Raw genomic sequence first — 13,672 nt, 5'->3', positions numbered from 1 at the left:
CAAATCACAAGAGAAAATTCTTAGAAACTTGAGGAAAAATAAGACAAAAGCTATCTGAAGATAATACTCCGTTCACGACGCTAAAAATAATTCTATTACCTGTAATATCAACTACCTTGGGTAGGAAAGAGATCCACAAGCCAGCATGTGTACAGAGCGAACAAGACGCCTCAGATTTTATACCTTCACCCACCCCACCCCATCCCCAAGTAAGAGTATCACAGAGAGTTAATGAAGGACATACAAGGCATTGCAGGCACTCTAGCAGCTAACTTTCCTTTTATGGAGGCAGGGCCAAAGATCTGCAGCAGGAGTCTGCATGTTTTTGGATTCTGTTAAAAGCTTTTAATAGAATATTTTAACAAACCATTTTTTATGTTCTTTAAAAAATATGAGGGTTTTAAACGTCAAAGACCCAAGGCCTTTTTCCGGGTTCTACCTGCATTAAGGAAAAAAGCAATGTATGAAGGGGAAAAGGACACTAAGTCAGAAGAGTTATCTTTCAGTAAAATATTAAGTCTGATATCAATACAAAATCAAGTTCATAATCAAACAAAGTGGTCCATTAGCATCCTGGAATAAATCCAGCACTTGAAAAATAACCACCACCTGAATCTATCAGAACAGTGAACAATTTCATTAGCTTCCTTTCTAAACCCCCAGAAGATGATCTCTAAAAATTAAATATTAGAACAAAGATCTGCTCTGGGCTACCAAAAACTCACAAGTAGCAGTGGCCATGAAGCAGCTCCATAGAGCAGAAAAAAATCTGAAGATGGAAAATAGACTGTCCAAACAGCCGTGGTGTACCAAACTGAAAACAGGCAAACACAAGCAAAGCGAGCGGAACAAATGCTACAGAAATGCCACACTGAAGATCCTACAAGTATAAATAAAATGCCCTAACCATGGAATGCCCAGAACTATCAGCAAAGGACAGACTATCTTGAGGCACAGCAATCAGCTTCATCTAGGCATATTCACTTAGCTGACTTGGAAAAAAGGAAGGACTGAAAACATGAATATTCACAGGCATCAAACATTATTCAAAAGTTTTTGTAACAGTACTCCTTTCAAACATATAGAGCAAAAACAAACCAAAAAACAAAAAAACCACTGTAAGAAACATACATTTGATCTTCATCTACTGTTCCTGGCACCTAACTGCTAAAACCTTTGTAATTTTCAAAGATCCCTAGGGGCATCTTTTGTTACAATATTAGTTTTGTTCCCAGTTCCTGAAATAGCTCCAGACAGATAAAGGGAAACCGAATGTCTTTTGTTATTCATAAAACAAGTTCCTTTCTCCACTTCTGATTTATGTTAATGAGGTGACTTTTGGAAAACTCCTAAGGATGGGGGCCGGTTGCCAGGGAAACCAACCTTGGGATTAGAGGGTTGGGACTTTCAGCCCCGTCCCACTCCCACCCCCTGGGAAGAGGAGAGGAAAGGAGGACAGGAGGGGAGAGGAGGGGAGAGGAGGGGGGAGGGGGAGAGAGGGGGAGGGGGAGACAGGGGGAGAGAGGAGGGAAGGGGGGAGAGAGGAGGGAGAGGGGGGAGAGGAGGGAGGGGAGGGGAGGGGAGGGGAGGGGAGGGGAGGGGAGGGGAGGGGAGGGGAGGGGAGGGGAGGGGAGGGGAGGGGAGGGGAGGGGAGGGGAGGGGAGGGGAGGGGAGGGGAGGGGAGAGGAGAGGAGAGGAGAGGAGAGGAGAGGAGAGGAGAGGAGAGGGGAGGGGAGGGGAGGGGAGGGGAGGGGAGGGGAGGGGAGGGGAGGGGAGAGGAGAGGAGAGGAGAGGAGCAGAAAGCTAAATTAATCACCGATGGCCAAAGATTTGATGGATCTCACCCGTGTAATTAGGCCTCGGCAAAACCCCCTGAACTATGAGGGCTGGAAAGCTTCCAGGCCGGTGAAAATGCAGAGGTGCTGGGAGCGTGGCAGCCAACACAGGACATGGAAAGCCCCTTCCCTTGCCCTCTGCATCTCTCCCACCTGGTTGTTCCAGAGTTCTAAGCTTTTATAATAAACCAGTCATCAAGTAAGTAAAAGGTTTTCCTGAGTTCTGTGAGCAATTCTCACAAATTAACTGAACCCAAGCAGCGGTCTTGGAAACCTATAATTTATAACCAGTAGATGAGAAGCACAGGTGACCCCCTGAACTTGATATTTGTAATTTAAAAAAAAAAAAAAAATGCTGTTTGTATTAATTTCCTATTGCTGCCATAACAAATTATTACAAACACAGTGGCTTAAAATAATACAAATATTTTATCTTAAAATCTGGGCAAGACCAGAAGGTCCACGTGGCCCTCACTGGGCTAATAAAATCAGGTTTGCTCCTTGGGGACGGGGCGGGGGCGCCTTGCCTTTTCCAGCTTACAAAGGCTGCCCTCATTCTGCAGCCCATGGCCCCTCATCACTAAGACCTCCACTGCTCCACTGTCACAGTTCTTCCTGTGACACATGTTCTTTCGTCTCCCTCTTTTGTTTGTAAAGACCCTTATGATTATGCTGGGCCCACCTGGATAACAGAAGGTAATTTCTCCATCTCAGGGTCCTTCCCTTCTGCCATGCAGAGCAGCATATTCATATACTCTGGGGATTAGGATTTAAACATCTTGGGAGGCCTGGAAGGCGTCTCTGGCTGCTACACTATTTCAATCAGTCATGTAAATCAGAAAAGGAGAAGCAGCAAACCGTAGTGGGCCACAAAAAAATACAAATTTAGACACTAACTCCTCTCACTGATAGTGTGTTTTGTAAGATGTTTCATGTTTTGTGCCCTCAGGTAGTCATCAAGAAGGTATCTCTGTGCATCAAATTCATAATTTTTATTTTTTCAGCAAGTTAACAATTTTTAAAACTAGAGAATAGGGGCGCCTGGGTGGCTCAGTCGGTAAGCATCCAACTTCAGCTCAACTCATGATCTCGCGGTCCGTGAGTTCGAGCCCCGCGTCGGGCTCTGTGCTGACAGCTCAGAACCTGGAGCCTGTTTCCGGTTCTGTGTCTCCCTCTCTCTCTCACCCTCCCCCACTCACACTCTGTCTCTCTCTCAAAAATAAACATTAAAATAAATTTTTTTATAAAAAAAAATAAACTAGAGAACAGAAGCCTCTTCTATTTCCTTACAATAATTTATATACCCTGAGTTTCCTCTAAAGTTAAAAAGTCAGCCACAAAGACACCTTAATAAATGGGTAAAATCGCAACTGTGTCTTAGGTCAAAGATTTCCTTTTCTGTTTTGTTCTGATGTGGTAATTTTCTTGGTATATACCAGCTTATTATCATTCCAGTTCACACTACTACCATTTCCCAAAAACTAATCATAAAGGGCTTTTTCTTCCACTGAAACATAATAGGGGCATCTGGGTGGCTCAGTTGATTAAATAAGAATCCGACTCTTGATTTCTGCTCAGGTCATGATCTCACAGTTCATGAGATAGAGCCCTACGTCAGGCTCCATGCTGACAGCACAGAGCCTGATTGGGATTCTCTCTCCCCATCTCTCTGCACCCTGCCCCTGTTCACATATGCACATGTACACTCTCTCTCAAAATACTTTTTTTTTTTTTTTTTTAATTTTAGGGGTGCCTGGCTGGCTCAATCGGTTGAGTGTCCGACTTCAGTTCAGGTCATGATCTCGTGGTTTGTGAGTTCAAACCCACGTCAAGCTCTGTGCTGACAGCTAGGAGCTTGGAGACTGCTTCAGCTTGTGTGTCTCCCTCTCTCTCTACCTAGCCCCCACTTGTGTGCGCTCTCTCTCTCTCACTCTCTCAAAAATAAACATTAAAAAAAAAATAAAAAATTTAAAAAAATTTTTAAAGAAATATTAATATAATTTTGTTTGGGTTATTGTACAACACTCATTTGACCAGATACACCATCTCTCAAAACCAGGAATAAAAAAAATCACCATGGAACATTATGTTTGCAATACATTTGTTTTTCCACAAAAAGAAAAACACTAACACAACCTTAATAAGTTTATTTTCTTGAGAAAAACCATCTATATGCATAATTCTTAAGAATGATACCAAATAAATTGAATATTTTTAAATGTAACAAGCCTATACCTTGCTAATTTGTTAAAATGAAAAAAAGGTAAAAAAACGAAAATGAAAGAAGTTATTAGTGGAAGCAAACAAATACATTCTCACATGTCTGGCACCATACAAGCTTTAGGTATTTCTACAGGTGCATCTGGCACTTTGAAGCAGGTATATAGGAGACGGCAGACAGACAAGGGGCCAGAATACAATTGGCATCTATGGAGAAAACAGATGCCGTAAATATTATTTTCAACATAGTTACGAGAAAAAGTGAAATAGATCAAATAGAACTATCTTTGTAGACAACTTGAAAGAAAAGGTTAATTCGAACATATTTTCTGTTTTCAGAATCATGTAAATTTTTAAACATATCAAACTTTTGCTCAGGAATAATCCAGACTATAAGCCTCATGTGCCACTCCAGCATGCTCACTGATAAGGAGGTTCTGATTTAGCCTGTAAGTGAGTGATTCTCAACACGGGACACCAGTGCACACACAGGTCACCACCCCAACGCATGGGAGCAACAGGAGACATTACTGCTGCACAAATTCTCTATAATGTCACTGCCATGGGGCAACTGAATTATTTTCAGCATACAAATACAGTTTCAACATGTACTTGTTATACAAGCTTGATTCTTCTTCCCCTACACCTTCAACACCCTCCCCCCACCCCCAATCTCAAATCCTTCCCATCTTCATTAGCATGGTCACTGGAAAGTTAAACATAAGAAAGATGCATCTATTGTGTAAGACATGAGACAAAATGCCAAACAGAAATAACAGATCCAACTACAACTGAATATAAAACAAGTAAAAATTTAATTTGCTTTAGGACTTTATAGCAAACACATGATTTTTTTCTTTATATCATATATTCATCAAATTGTCAAATATTCATCAGTGAAGGCAGGAAGACAGAAGAATTTAAGGTAAAGAAATGACTTCAGACTTTTCAAATCCACAGACTGTCTAGTGATAAACTGAGGCCTGCCTCTTACAGTAAGACTCTATTATACCAACTTCCTACTTTTTTCTGACAAGGAGAAGTCAAGTTGGCTCCCACTGGGTCAAGCCCCAGGGGTAGTCTGTAAAGTAAAAAATACAGAAAGCTAGGAAGAAAGCAAAAAAATCCAGAAATTCAGGAAAGGAGCATAAAGTATGTATTCAGATCCCAGTTTCCAGAAGGGTTTATTCACTGACTGGTTTAACAAATACCTGAATGCCTGCTATATACCAGGCACTGTTTTAGGTACTAGGATATGCTGTGAACAACAAAAAATTCCTGGCCTTCACAAAGCTTAAATTCTAAGGAAGAAAGAGACAAATAATAAAGTGACCGAGTATACTGGAAAGTGACAACTGAAAAGAAAATTAAAGCTGACGAAAGGGAGTGAGGACAGGGCTGAAATTTTAGACACAGTCAGAGAGGCCTCACCGAGAAGGTAACAAATGAGAAAAGAACATATGTGACCAAATCCACTAATCCTGCAATCTAGAGAATGAGCAATCCAGACAGAGGAAACAGCAAGTGCAAAGGCTTGAGGCTCATCTGTTAGAGAAGAAAGGTGGCCACATGGGCTAAAGAGAAGCTGAGAGCAATAGAAGGCTAGAAGGGAAACAATGTATGTGGGGGGAAGAAAGGTGCGGGGCACAGCTGAGGGCGGCCTACGGAGTCTGAGGGACTCTGACTTTTACTGTGAGCCACACAGGCGATCACTGAAGAGTACTGAGCAGTACTTCTTAAGAGAAGCTCCTATGTGGAGAATAGTTTGTAAAAGAGGACAAGGATCATGGTTTGGACAAGGGTAGTAAGAAGTGGTCGGATTCTGGATATATTTCAAAGGCAGAGCCAGTAAGATTTTCTGACAAGAAGGAAAGGAGTGAGAGAAAAAAGAGGAGAATCAGGAATGGCGGAGGCTTTTGGCACAGCCAGTGGAAAGATAAACATGCCATCAAGGGAGAGGGGGACCGGTTGGCTCAGTCGGTTAAGCGTCCCACTCATGGTTTCAGTTCAGGCCATGATCTTGCAATTCGTCATCAGGCGCTCTGCACTGACAGAGCAGAGCCTGCTTGGGATTCCCTCTCTCTCTGTCTCTCTCTCTCTCTCTCTCTGTCCCCCCGCTAGTGCACTCTCAAAATAAAAATAAAAAACAATTTTTTTAGAAAGGGGAGAGAAGAACTGTGAAAGAATACACTTAATGGAGAGACCGGTTCAGTTTCAGCTTCGCTGAGTTGGAAAGAAATTTGAAATATTAGCTATTCAAGAGAAGATGTGGTATACACAGCTGGATGTACGAGTCCAGGATTCAGAAATACAAAACGTTATCACACGGATTTAATTTGGGATTCTTATGTGATCCCGTATCTTTTCAAGGGATCAACTTGGGCCACAAATTTAAATATTCTTCCAAGGGGCAACCAATTCACTACAACAGAAGTAAAACGGCGTTAGGTAGTGCTGCCCTATTCTCGAGGGACATTATCCAGTGGGAAAGGCAGTCTATGATTAGCACTGACATGACCTCCCAGAAAATACCTGGCACCAAACTGCAGACATTCCAGAGACAAGTGCATATTTAAATACACCTCTGCCCTTTCCATCCCGGTTCCCACCCCCAGATTCCACTTTTACTGATGTCAGGTTTTGTTTGGCATTGCTGTCCCCGATGTCCTTCTCTCACCACATAAGATAATAATGATTCATGTGAAACTTACACTCAACAGTCATGTAAAAAAGAAACTCGCTCAATATTGTTGGCACTTCAGTTTACTTTTGCCTTCTTAACAACTGCATCTTCTTCATTCCTATTTTAACCAGCTACAAAGCTGGCCAGAAGTTGAGACTTTTTCCAATTTCAAAAGGGAAAGTCTCACATTTTATACTTAGTATAAATGTTACACTCAGTAAGCATTTTGTAATTAGCATATATACCTTGGAGATGATTGTTTCACTATATGCGCTGCCAAAGGGAGCACAGAGATGATTTTCTTAAATGCCTAACATGGACAAGCCATTATATACCATATCTGATGAAATCTGGAGAACATAAGGCAGGCAGAAAAGGGGAAGTAAAGATTAATTTTCAGTACGTGTGGACTTCTGTTAATTAACCCAACACAATGTAAACAAAAAAAAGTTTTAAACATATTTCAGTGATGTTTACAAATCAGGACAGGACTACTCAATAAAGACAGGGTCATTAATTTTTAGTACAACAGTTCAGAACCATATTGTATGGTGAGCAAAAATATCTGTTGATAGGAAAGACAATGCACATTACCAAGAACCAAATACAATCAATACTTGGTCCTAAGACCCTAGAAATTCTGGAGTGGGTGGGAACAGTGACTTAATGACAAAGAAACTGTTCTGTAAACGAAACAAAACAAACAAATACAATATTGGTCCTGCTGGCAGTTTTTGTTCCACCTTTAAAATGAACTCACAGCTTTCAAAATGTGAAGTACAAGGACGGTTACCTCAAAAGACACAAGGATTATGTGGAAAGAAATAAAAGGCAGCATCAGAGAGAGACAGAGTAATCCTAAAGGCCAGAAGTAATAGCCACAGAGTTTAATTGACTGGTCTAATTTATGTGTTTCAAGAGAAAATATTCCTAAGCCTGAGATCCACTAACTTGAAAAAGCTATGAACCCCTGATTTCTGAAGGATTCTATGACCCCAATAGAGGTTAATAAGCGTCGCAATGTACTTCATTTCCATCTATAAACATAGGTGTACTACCACATGACCTTGTAATAAATGTATGCATGGTACACTACCACTAGGCAAAAATGATTTTAAGAGTTGTTTCAAAAGACATGCAGGTAATTTAAAGACAATCACAACTAGATATAAAAGGTCACATAAGATTCCTATTATATGGAATATCCAGAATAGGTAAACCCAGAGACAGAAAGATGTGATTGCCAGGGCCTTGGAGGAGGCGGGGATGTGAAGTAACTGCTTAAGGGGTACAGGGTTTCCTTTTAGGGTGATGAAAATGTTTCAGAACCAGACAGGTGGAGGGTGCACAACACTGTGAATGCACTAAATGCCTGATTTGTTCACTTTTGAAATAGTGAATCTTAGGTTACAGGACTTTGACCTCAATAAAATACATAAAACCCTTTTGTATGAAAGAAAGAAAAAGAAAGAAAGAAAGAAAGAAAGAAAGAAAGAAAGAAAGAAAGAAAGAAAGAAAGAAAGAAAGAAAGAAAGAAAGAAGGAAGGAAGGAAGGAAGGAAGGAAGGAAGGAAGGAAGGAAGGAAGGGAAAGAAGAAGGAAAAGGAAAAAGAAAAACATTTATGGTACCCCAATTTGGGGAGAAAAGAAAAAAATCAACGGGATGAAATGGGACAACACAGATAGCCTAAAATGGCTCAGTGGATTCTCCTCCCTAGTGCTCAAAATAGGAGAAAATTGGAACTAAGAGTTACTAAGTTCCTACTATGTTTGGGTGTTAAGAAGGACTCATCTCCTGGGACATTCTTTTTGTCAGGGCAAAATTAAAATAAAAAACTCAGATTTCTTGAAATCTACTCTTAGGACTTGCAGGTTCATATAGTTATGTCTTCTATGTTCTTGCAGCTATAGTTAGATAAAAGAAATTCATACTGGGGAAAATATATATATATACGTACATATATATGTGTATATATACACACATACACAATACGTATATATATACATACATATATGCATACACATACGTGTGTGTATTTATACACACACACACACACACACACACTCACACACACGTATATACACACAGAGCTAAGCTATGTTTAAGGCTTAGGTATTGTTCCATGCAATATTTAACTTGAGTTCTCGCTCAAAATAATCCTTTACAAAAATTTTCTTTACAAAATACAACGTCAGAATAAGCACCCCATCCAAATAATTTAAATCATAAAATGCCAATAGCTAACCTACTCAAAAAGAAAAGAAAAAGCACAGACAATCCAATAACTGCTTTTGTGAATTACATCACGACTATTTAACTCACAAGGTTAGTAACCAGAGAAAACCCTGCTCTCACATCATGTCCTGGTCCTTTAACAGGTCTGGGCCGGTAACTGGGACCAATACAGAATTTCCTTAGGAAGCACTAAAACCACAAAACACACAAAGCATAATCTGAACTGTGGAATTCAGCTAGCTACATGAACTCAGTTTCATAAAATTTGCAAATATTTACTACATGACATTCATGTTAAATTAACATCGGTATTTTCAAGGTCAATACTATGTTTGTTCAACTTCTTGGAGTCACATTTTTGTGATATTTTTAACATCTGACTAAAGCTTCTATCATCACAAGATGCTCACACTGTTTACAAACACTCTGAAGCAGCAGCTGGTGTTCCTCAGTCACATCTTGTTACAATAAATAGAGTAGCAGTTTTAAACCCCAGGTATATTCTTTCTCTACTGATGTGTAAAGAACTTTGCTTTAACTTAAAAGTTTTTCTCCCTAATGCTGGAAAAACACACAATGAAATGAAGGCAATTTAGGACAAAGTTGTAATAAGACAAAAAATACAGAGATTCTTATGCATGCATACTGGGAGTATAGCTATCATGCTGAATGAGCGAAATGCTAAATAATAATGACCCTACTTATATCTTTCATGTCATTTTTAGTATCTTCCTATCCCATTCAGAAAAAAATGCAGAAACTTACCCACACAAGCACTGAGGAATAGCCAATCGGTCTTTTTCATCCTGTTTTTAATTTGTTTTAGTTTTTTGAAGTCCACCTCAAGTTCCTCCTTACTGCCAACAGCACCAGCCAATTCGATCCTCTGAAAATCCATTTTCATTTCAGAGTCTCGTTTCGTAGTGGGAGGCGATCTTCTTTGGCTATTACCACTGCTACAGCTGCCCCTCCATCGAGTTCTGTCTTGCTCATTTATTATTGAAGAAGCCTCATCAGTCTCTGCCAACTCTATTGCTTCAATATTATTAGGTCTGGGATGATCGCAAACAACACACTTTTTAGCCTTGGCCCAGTTTTCATACGTGCAAATAGAACAAGTCCAGTGCTGGGTCCTTGTGTTCGGTTTATTTCTATCATTGTATTCTTCGCAAGGATCAACAGAAAAAGCAACTGGTCTTGAGCCAGATCCTGAGGATTGAGGAGACTCTGTGGGACTCCTGGTCCTACGCTGGGATAAGCACTGGGTACATCTGATTGCTCTTGGCCAGTTCAAATATGTGCACATGTGGCATGACCATTTATTTGCGTTTTCCATGCTGTACGAAGACTTAACCCTTGGTCTTGCACTAGAGTCTGGACATATCAAAGGACTACTTCCTCCTTCAGTGCTGGAAGGATCCCAATCTCTACCAACATCACTTGAACCGCTTTTAAATGGATCTTCTGTGATAATTGTTCCACTTGGTCTCTGGGCACGACACATAGTACACTTGATGGCAGATGGCCAGTTTTCGTACGTACAGTATTCACAAGCCCACTTAATTCCACGTTCTGACATTGTGCTCTTCTTGAAGTAAGTTATGTCAAGCAGGAAGCTATAAATAATTAGGACATGGTTATTAGAACAGTAACTACATAATTCCATCTCTGAAAACGTGCCCCAAAACCAAAGTACCCTTCAACTTCTAAAATATAAACTTCTCAGAAGATGCATGTTAAGATTTAATACTGAACTATTTCTTATACTTATTTTTCTGATTTCCATCAGAGACACCAGAGGTAAGTTTCCAAAGAAAAATCCGAGACCTCGGGATTTAATGAAATTGTACTTTAGAATGCAAAAGAGATAAGCGGAAAATAAAGGGAGGTTCGTTTTTTTAAGAGGGAAGCACGTTAAAACAGAGAAGCCACTAACAGAAGTTTAATTTAAGCCATCAATTTAAAAAGGTAACCAAAAATTAAGATTCAAAGAGAAAGGAAAGAACACAAGCCAAGCAACTTAAATACAGAACCATTCTCAAATTATGAACGACATCGATTCTTATGCTATCTAGGTACAGTATCATAATGTTTGATTCCTTGAAGAATTCAGAAGATCAAACAAATTCTATCATTTTTGCTAAGGAAAAGCAGCTTAAAAGTGCTATCCACTGTTCTTAGTAAGTACAGGCAGAAAGAAAAATGCTGAAGAGTAACCCTTACAATCAGAAAGTGACACTGTGAAATACAGATCAAGTCCTGTGACAGCCTAACATCCTCAAAATCTAGTTGTCTGGAACACAAAAAAATACAAATTGTACATCACCGACTGGGACAATAAAACCGACGGAACGTCCCTAGACAGCTACCAGTAGCATACCTACTCCGATAGAATTCTGAATAGTCCTACCCAAAATATTTGATATTTAAGATACACTCAAAACTCAATTCATATTAAAAATATATTCAGTATTTAAGAGGTTCCTGGGATTGTACACTGGGCCTACTAACACACTAAAATGTAGACTGCATGACTTAATGCCAACTAATTTATAAATAAAGTAACTTACACAGCAAATTTAATAATGATTTTTTTTTAATGGCTTGAATGTAGACGTTGGCTACTAAAGACAGACTCTCCATTTTCTTAAATCCCTCCTAAACTAATTATCATTCTGCCACCTATTTTTAACCAGAAAAGTGAAAATCCTACACAGAGTTAATAGAAGCTTTTGCCTCCCTTTCTCGGGGATTTTCCCTGACCTGAAAAGCTAAATCTTTCACTTTGTAAGTGTAGTATTGTGTCTCTGTCTGCCAAGTCCTCACCCCATTTATAGCGTGAACTCAGTTAATAGGACAAATTCACTACAAGAAAGGCTATTATTTAAAAGCTAAAACAAAAATCACTTACTAAGGTTTTAGTTTCCATGCTATAACCTCCACCTTGCACATGGTTAGAATAAAGTACAGTTTATAAATCAGACCAAAGACCAGATTCAGTCTTCATGCTGGCTCAGATTCTGACTTCCTCAGGAGACACTGGCAAAGCGTGCTAAGTAGTTCTGTGTGACTGTGAATAGCTAGTCCTGTAAAGGAAACCAAAACTGAGTTTCACTTGAAGCCTGCTACTTTATCCAGAAGTATTTTTTTTAAGTCTTTATTTTAATCCTACTCATTTCTTTTAATAATGGACAACCGTATTTAGCATTCTAGTTTAACGCAGCAATAAAATTAGTAAACTGATCGGGCTAGTCAGTGAAATCAGACATGGGAAAGACATTTTTCTCCAAACCTTTAAGTGTGCATGTATGTGCACTAATGTTATCGTTAATATTAACTTGGTAGTGCTAATAAGCCAGTTCGGACCCGTATTGCTTGTTATTACTTGAGAGAGAAAGGTGGTATAAACATGTAAATGAGAAAAAGGAAAAAACAAATATTGCTTATACTTAGCTTTGAAGTCTTTTTTGCCTTAAGCAACTATGTTTTTTTCCTAACCCAGGTTATTTATATTGCTTAGATTTTGACATTTAAGTTGTACACACTAATTACACACAATCTAACACCAGGCCGCAGTGTGTTAAGAGCAAGGAACTATCTTATGAACATCCATAAGATGGACAATCGAATTTAATGGCCATTTTCATATTCACTAGTCAGTTTCTTCCTTTAGTTTCTCAGGAATGAAATATAAACAACTTGGCTCATTCCATTTGAAAATAAAATGACCAAGGAGAAAACTTATCGTGACAAACAAATGACATAATAAATATATATCCAGGGCTACCATAAGTAATTTCAGTATTTCATTTAAAACATTCACATTCTGGGGTGCCTGGGTGGCTCAGTCGGTTAAGTGTCCAACTTTGGCTCAGATCATGATCTCACAGTTCATGAGTTCAAGCCCTGCATCGGGCTCTCTGCTATCAGCAAGGGGCCCACTTTGGATCCTCTGCACCCACCCCCGACCCCCACATCTCTGCACCTCCACCGCTTGCACTCTCTCAAAAATAAACATTTAAAAATAAAATAAAATATTCACATTCAAAATTTCATGCTTGCTTTGGTAAGTCTGTCTTCTATATGTTTGCAGGCTCAACTGAACAGCTTGAGACCTTACATTATCTTAGCAAATCTTCACGGGACTAATGTGCCAGCGTAACACATTTAAATGTCCATGTCTGACAAAAAGCAAATAAAAAACTGCCATAAAAATAAAGAATCATTGTCATATATGCCTGGCAAACAGCCTCCCTCTTCAAAAACCCAGGTAACTAAGCAATCCCAAAACCATGCCAGAAAGTTTAAGGTAAGTGCATTATATTAGATAATGACATATACAGTATCAACTCTATGGGAAATTTAGACTTTGTAGAAATACTGTTTTTAATGTTTTTTGTTTGTTTATTTCGGGGGGGGGGGGGGCGCAGAGAGAGAGGGAGACACAGAATCCGAAGCAGGCTCCAGGCTCCAAGCTGTCAGCACAGAGCTCGATGCGGGGCTCGAACTCATGAACCGCGAGATCATGACCTGAGAGCCAAAGTCGGACACTGAACCGACTGAGCCACCCAGGTGCCCCAAAATACTGTTTTTCAGTAACTGAAAACTAAAATTCATTGGAGAGGATTATCTGAGACAGCCATTTGTACATGTCATAATCAGTAAATGGAATGGGAGAGTAAAGAAAGATAACATCAGC

The 13,672-nt window shown here is 39.6% G+C and overlaps 1 protein-coding gene across 4 annotated transcripts in view; it reads right to left on the bottom strand.

The window, feature by feature from the left end:
• ZRANB1 (zinc finger RANBP2-type containing 1) overlaps positions 1-13,672 on the bottom strand; it is a 60,294-nt gene that overhangs the window by 26,393 nt on the left and 20,229 nt on the right. Inside the window, exons 1-2 of one of the 4 annotated variants that reach the window (XM_053207097.1) lie at positions 11,885-12,927; positions 9,739-10,589 (exon numbers count right to left, since the gene is read on the bottom strand). In XM_053207097.1, the coding sequence (XP_053063072.1) occupies positions 9,739-10,589; positions 11,885-11,925 (892 nt within the window). In that variant the 5' untranslated portion in view covers positions 11,926-12,927. Of the gene's footprint in view, positions 1-9,738; positions 10,590-11,884; positions 12,928-13,672 lie in introns of those variants that run through there. The other 3 variants (XM_015068596.3, XM_027063348.2, XM_027063349.2) reach the window with 3 other exon arrangements.

Source organism: Acinonyx jubatus, chromosome D2 (assembly GCF_027475565.1).
Source record: "Acinonyx jubatus isolate Ajub_Pintada_27869175 chromosome D2, VMU_Ajub_asm_v1.0, whole genome shotgun sequence".
In the NCBI taxonomy this organism is placed as follows: domain Eukaryota; kingdom Metazoa; phylum Chordata; class Mammalia; order Carnivora; family Felidae; genus Acinonyx; species Acinonyx jubatus.
The sequence above is the reverse complement of the archived record's forward strand: the minus strand, read 5'-3'. Positions and strand labels throughout refer to the sequence as shown.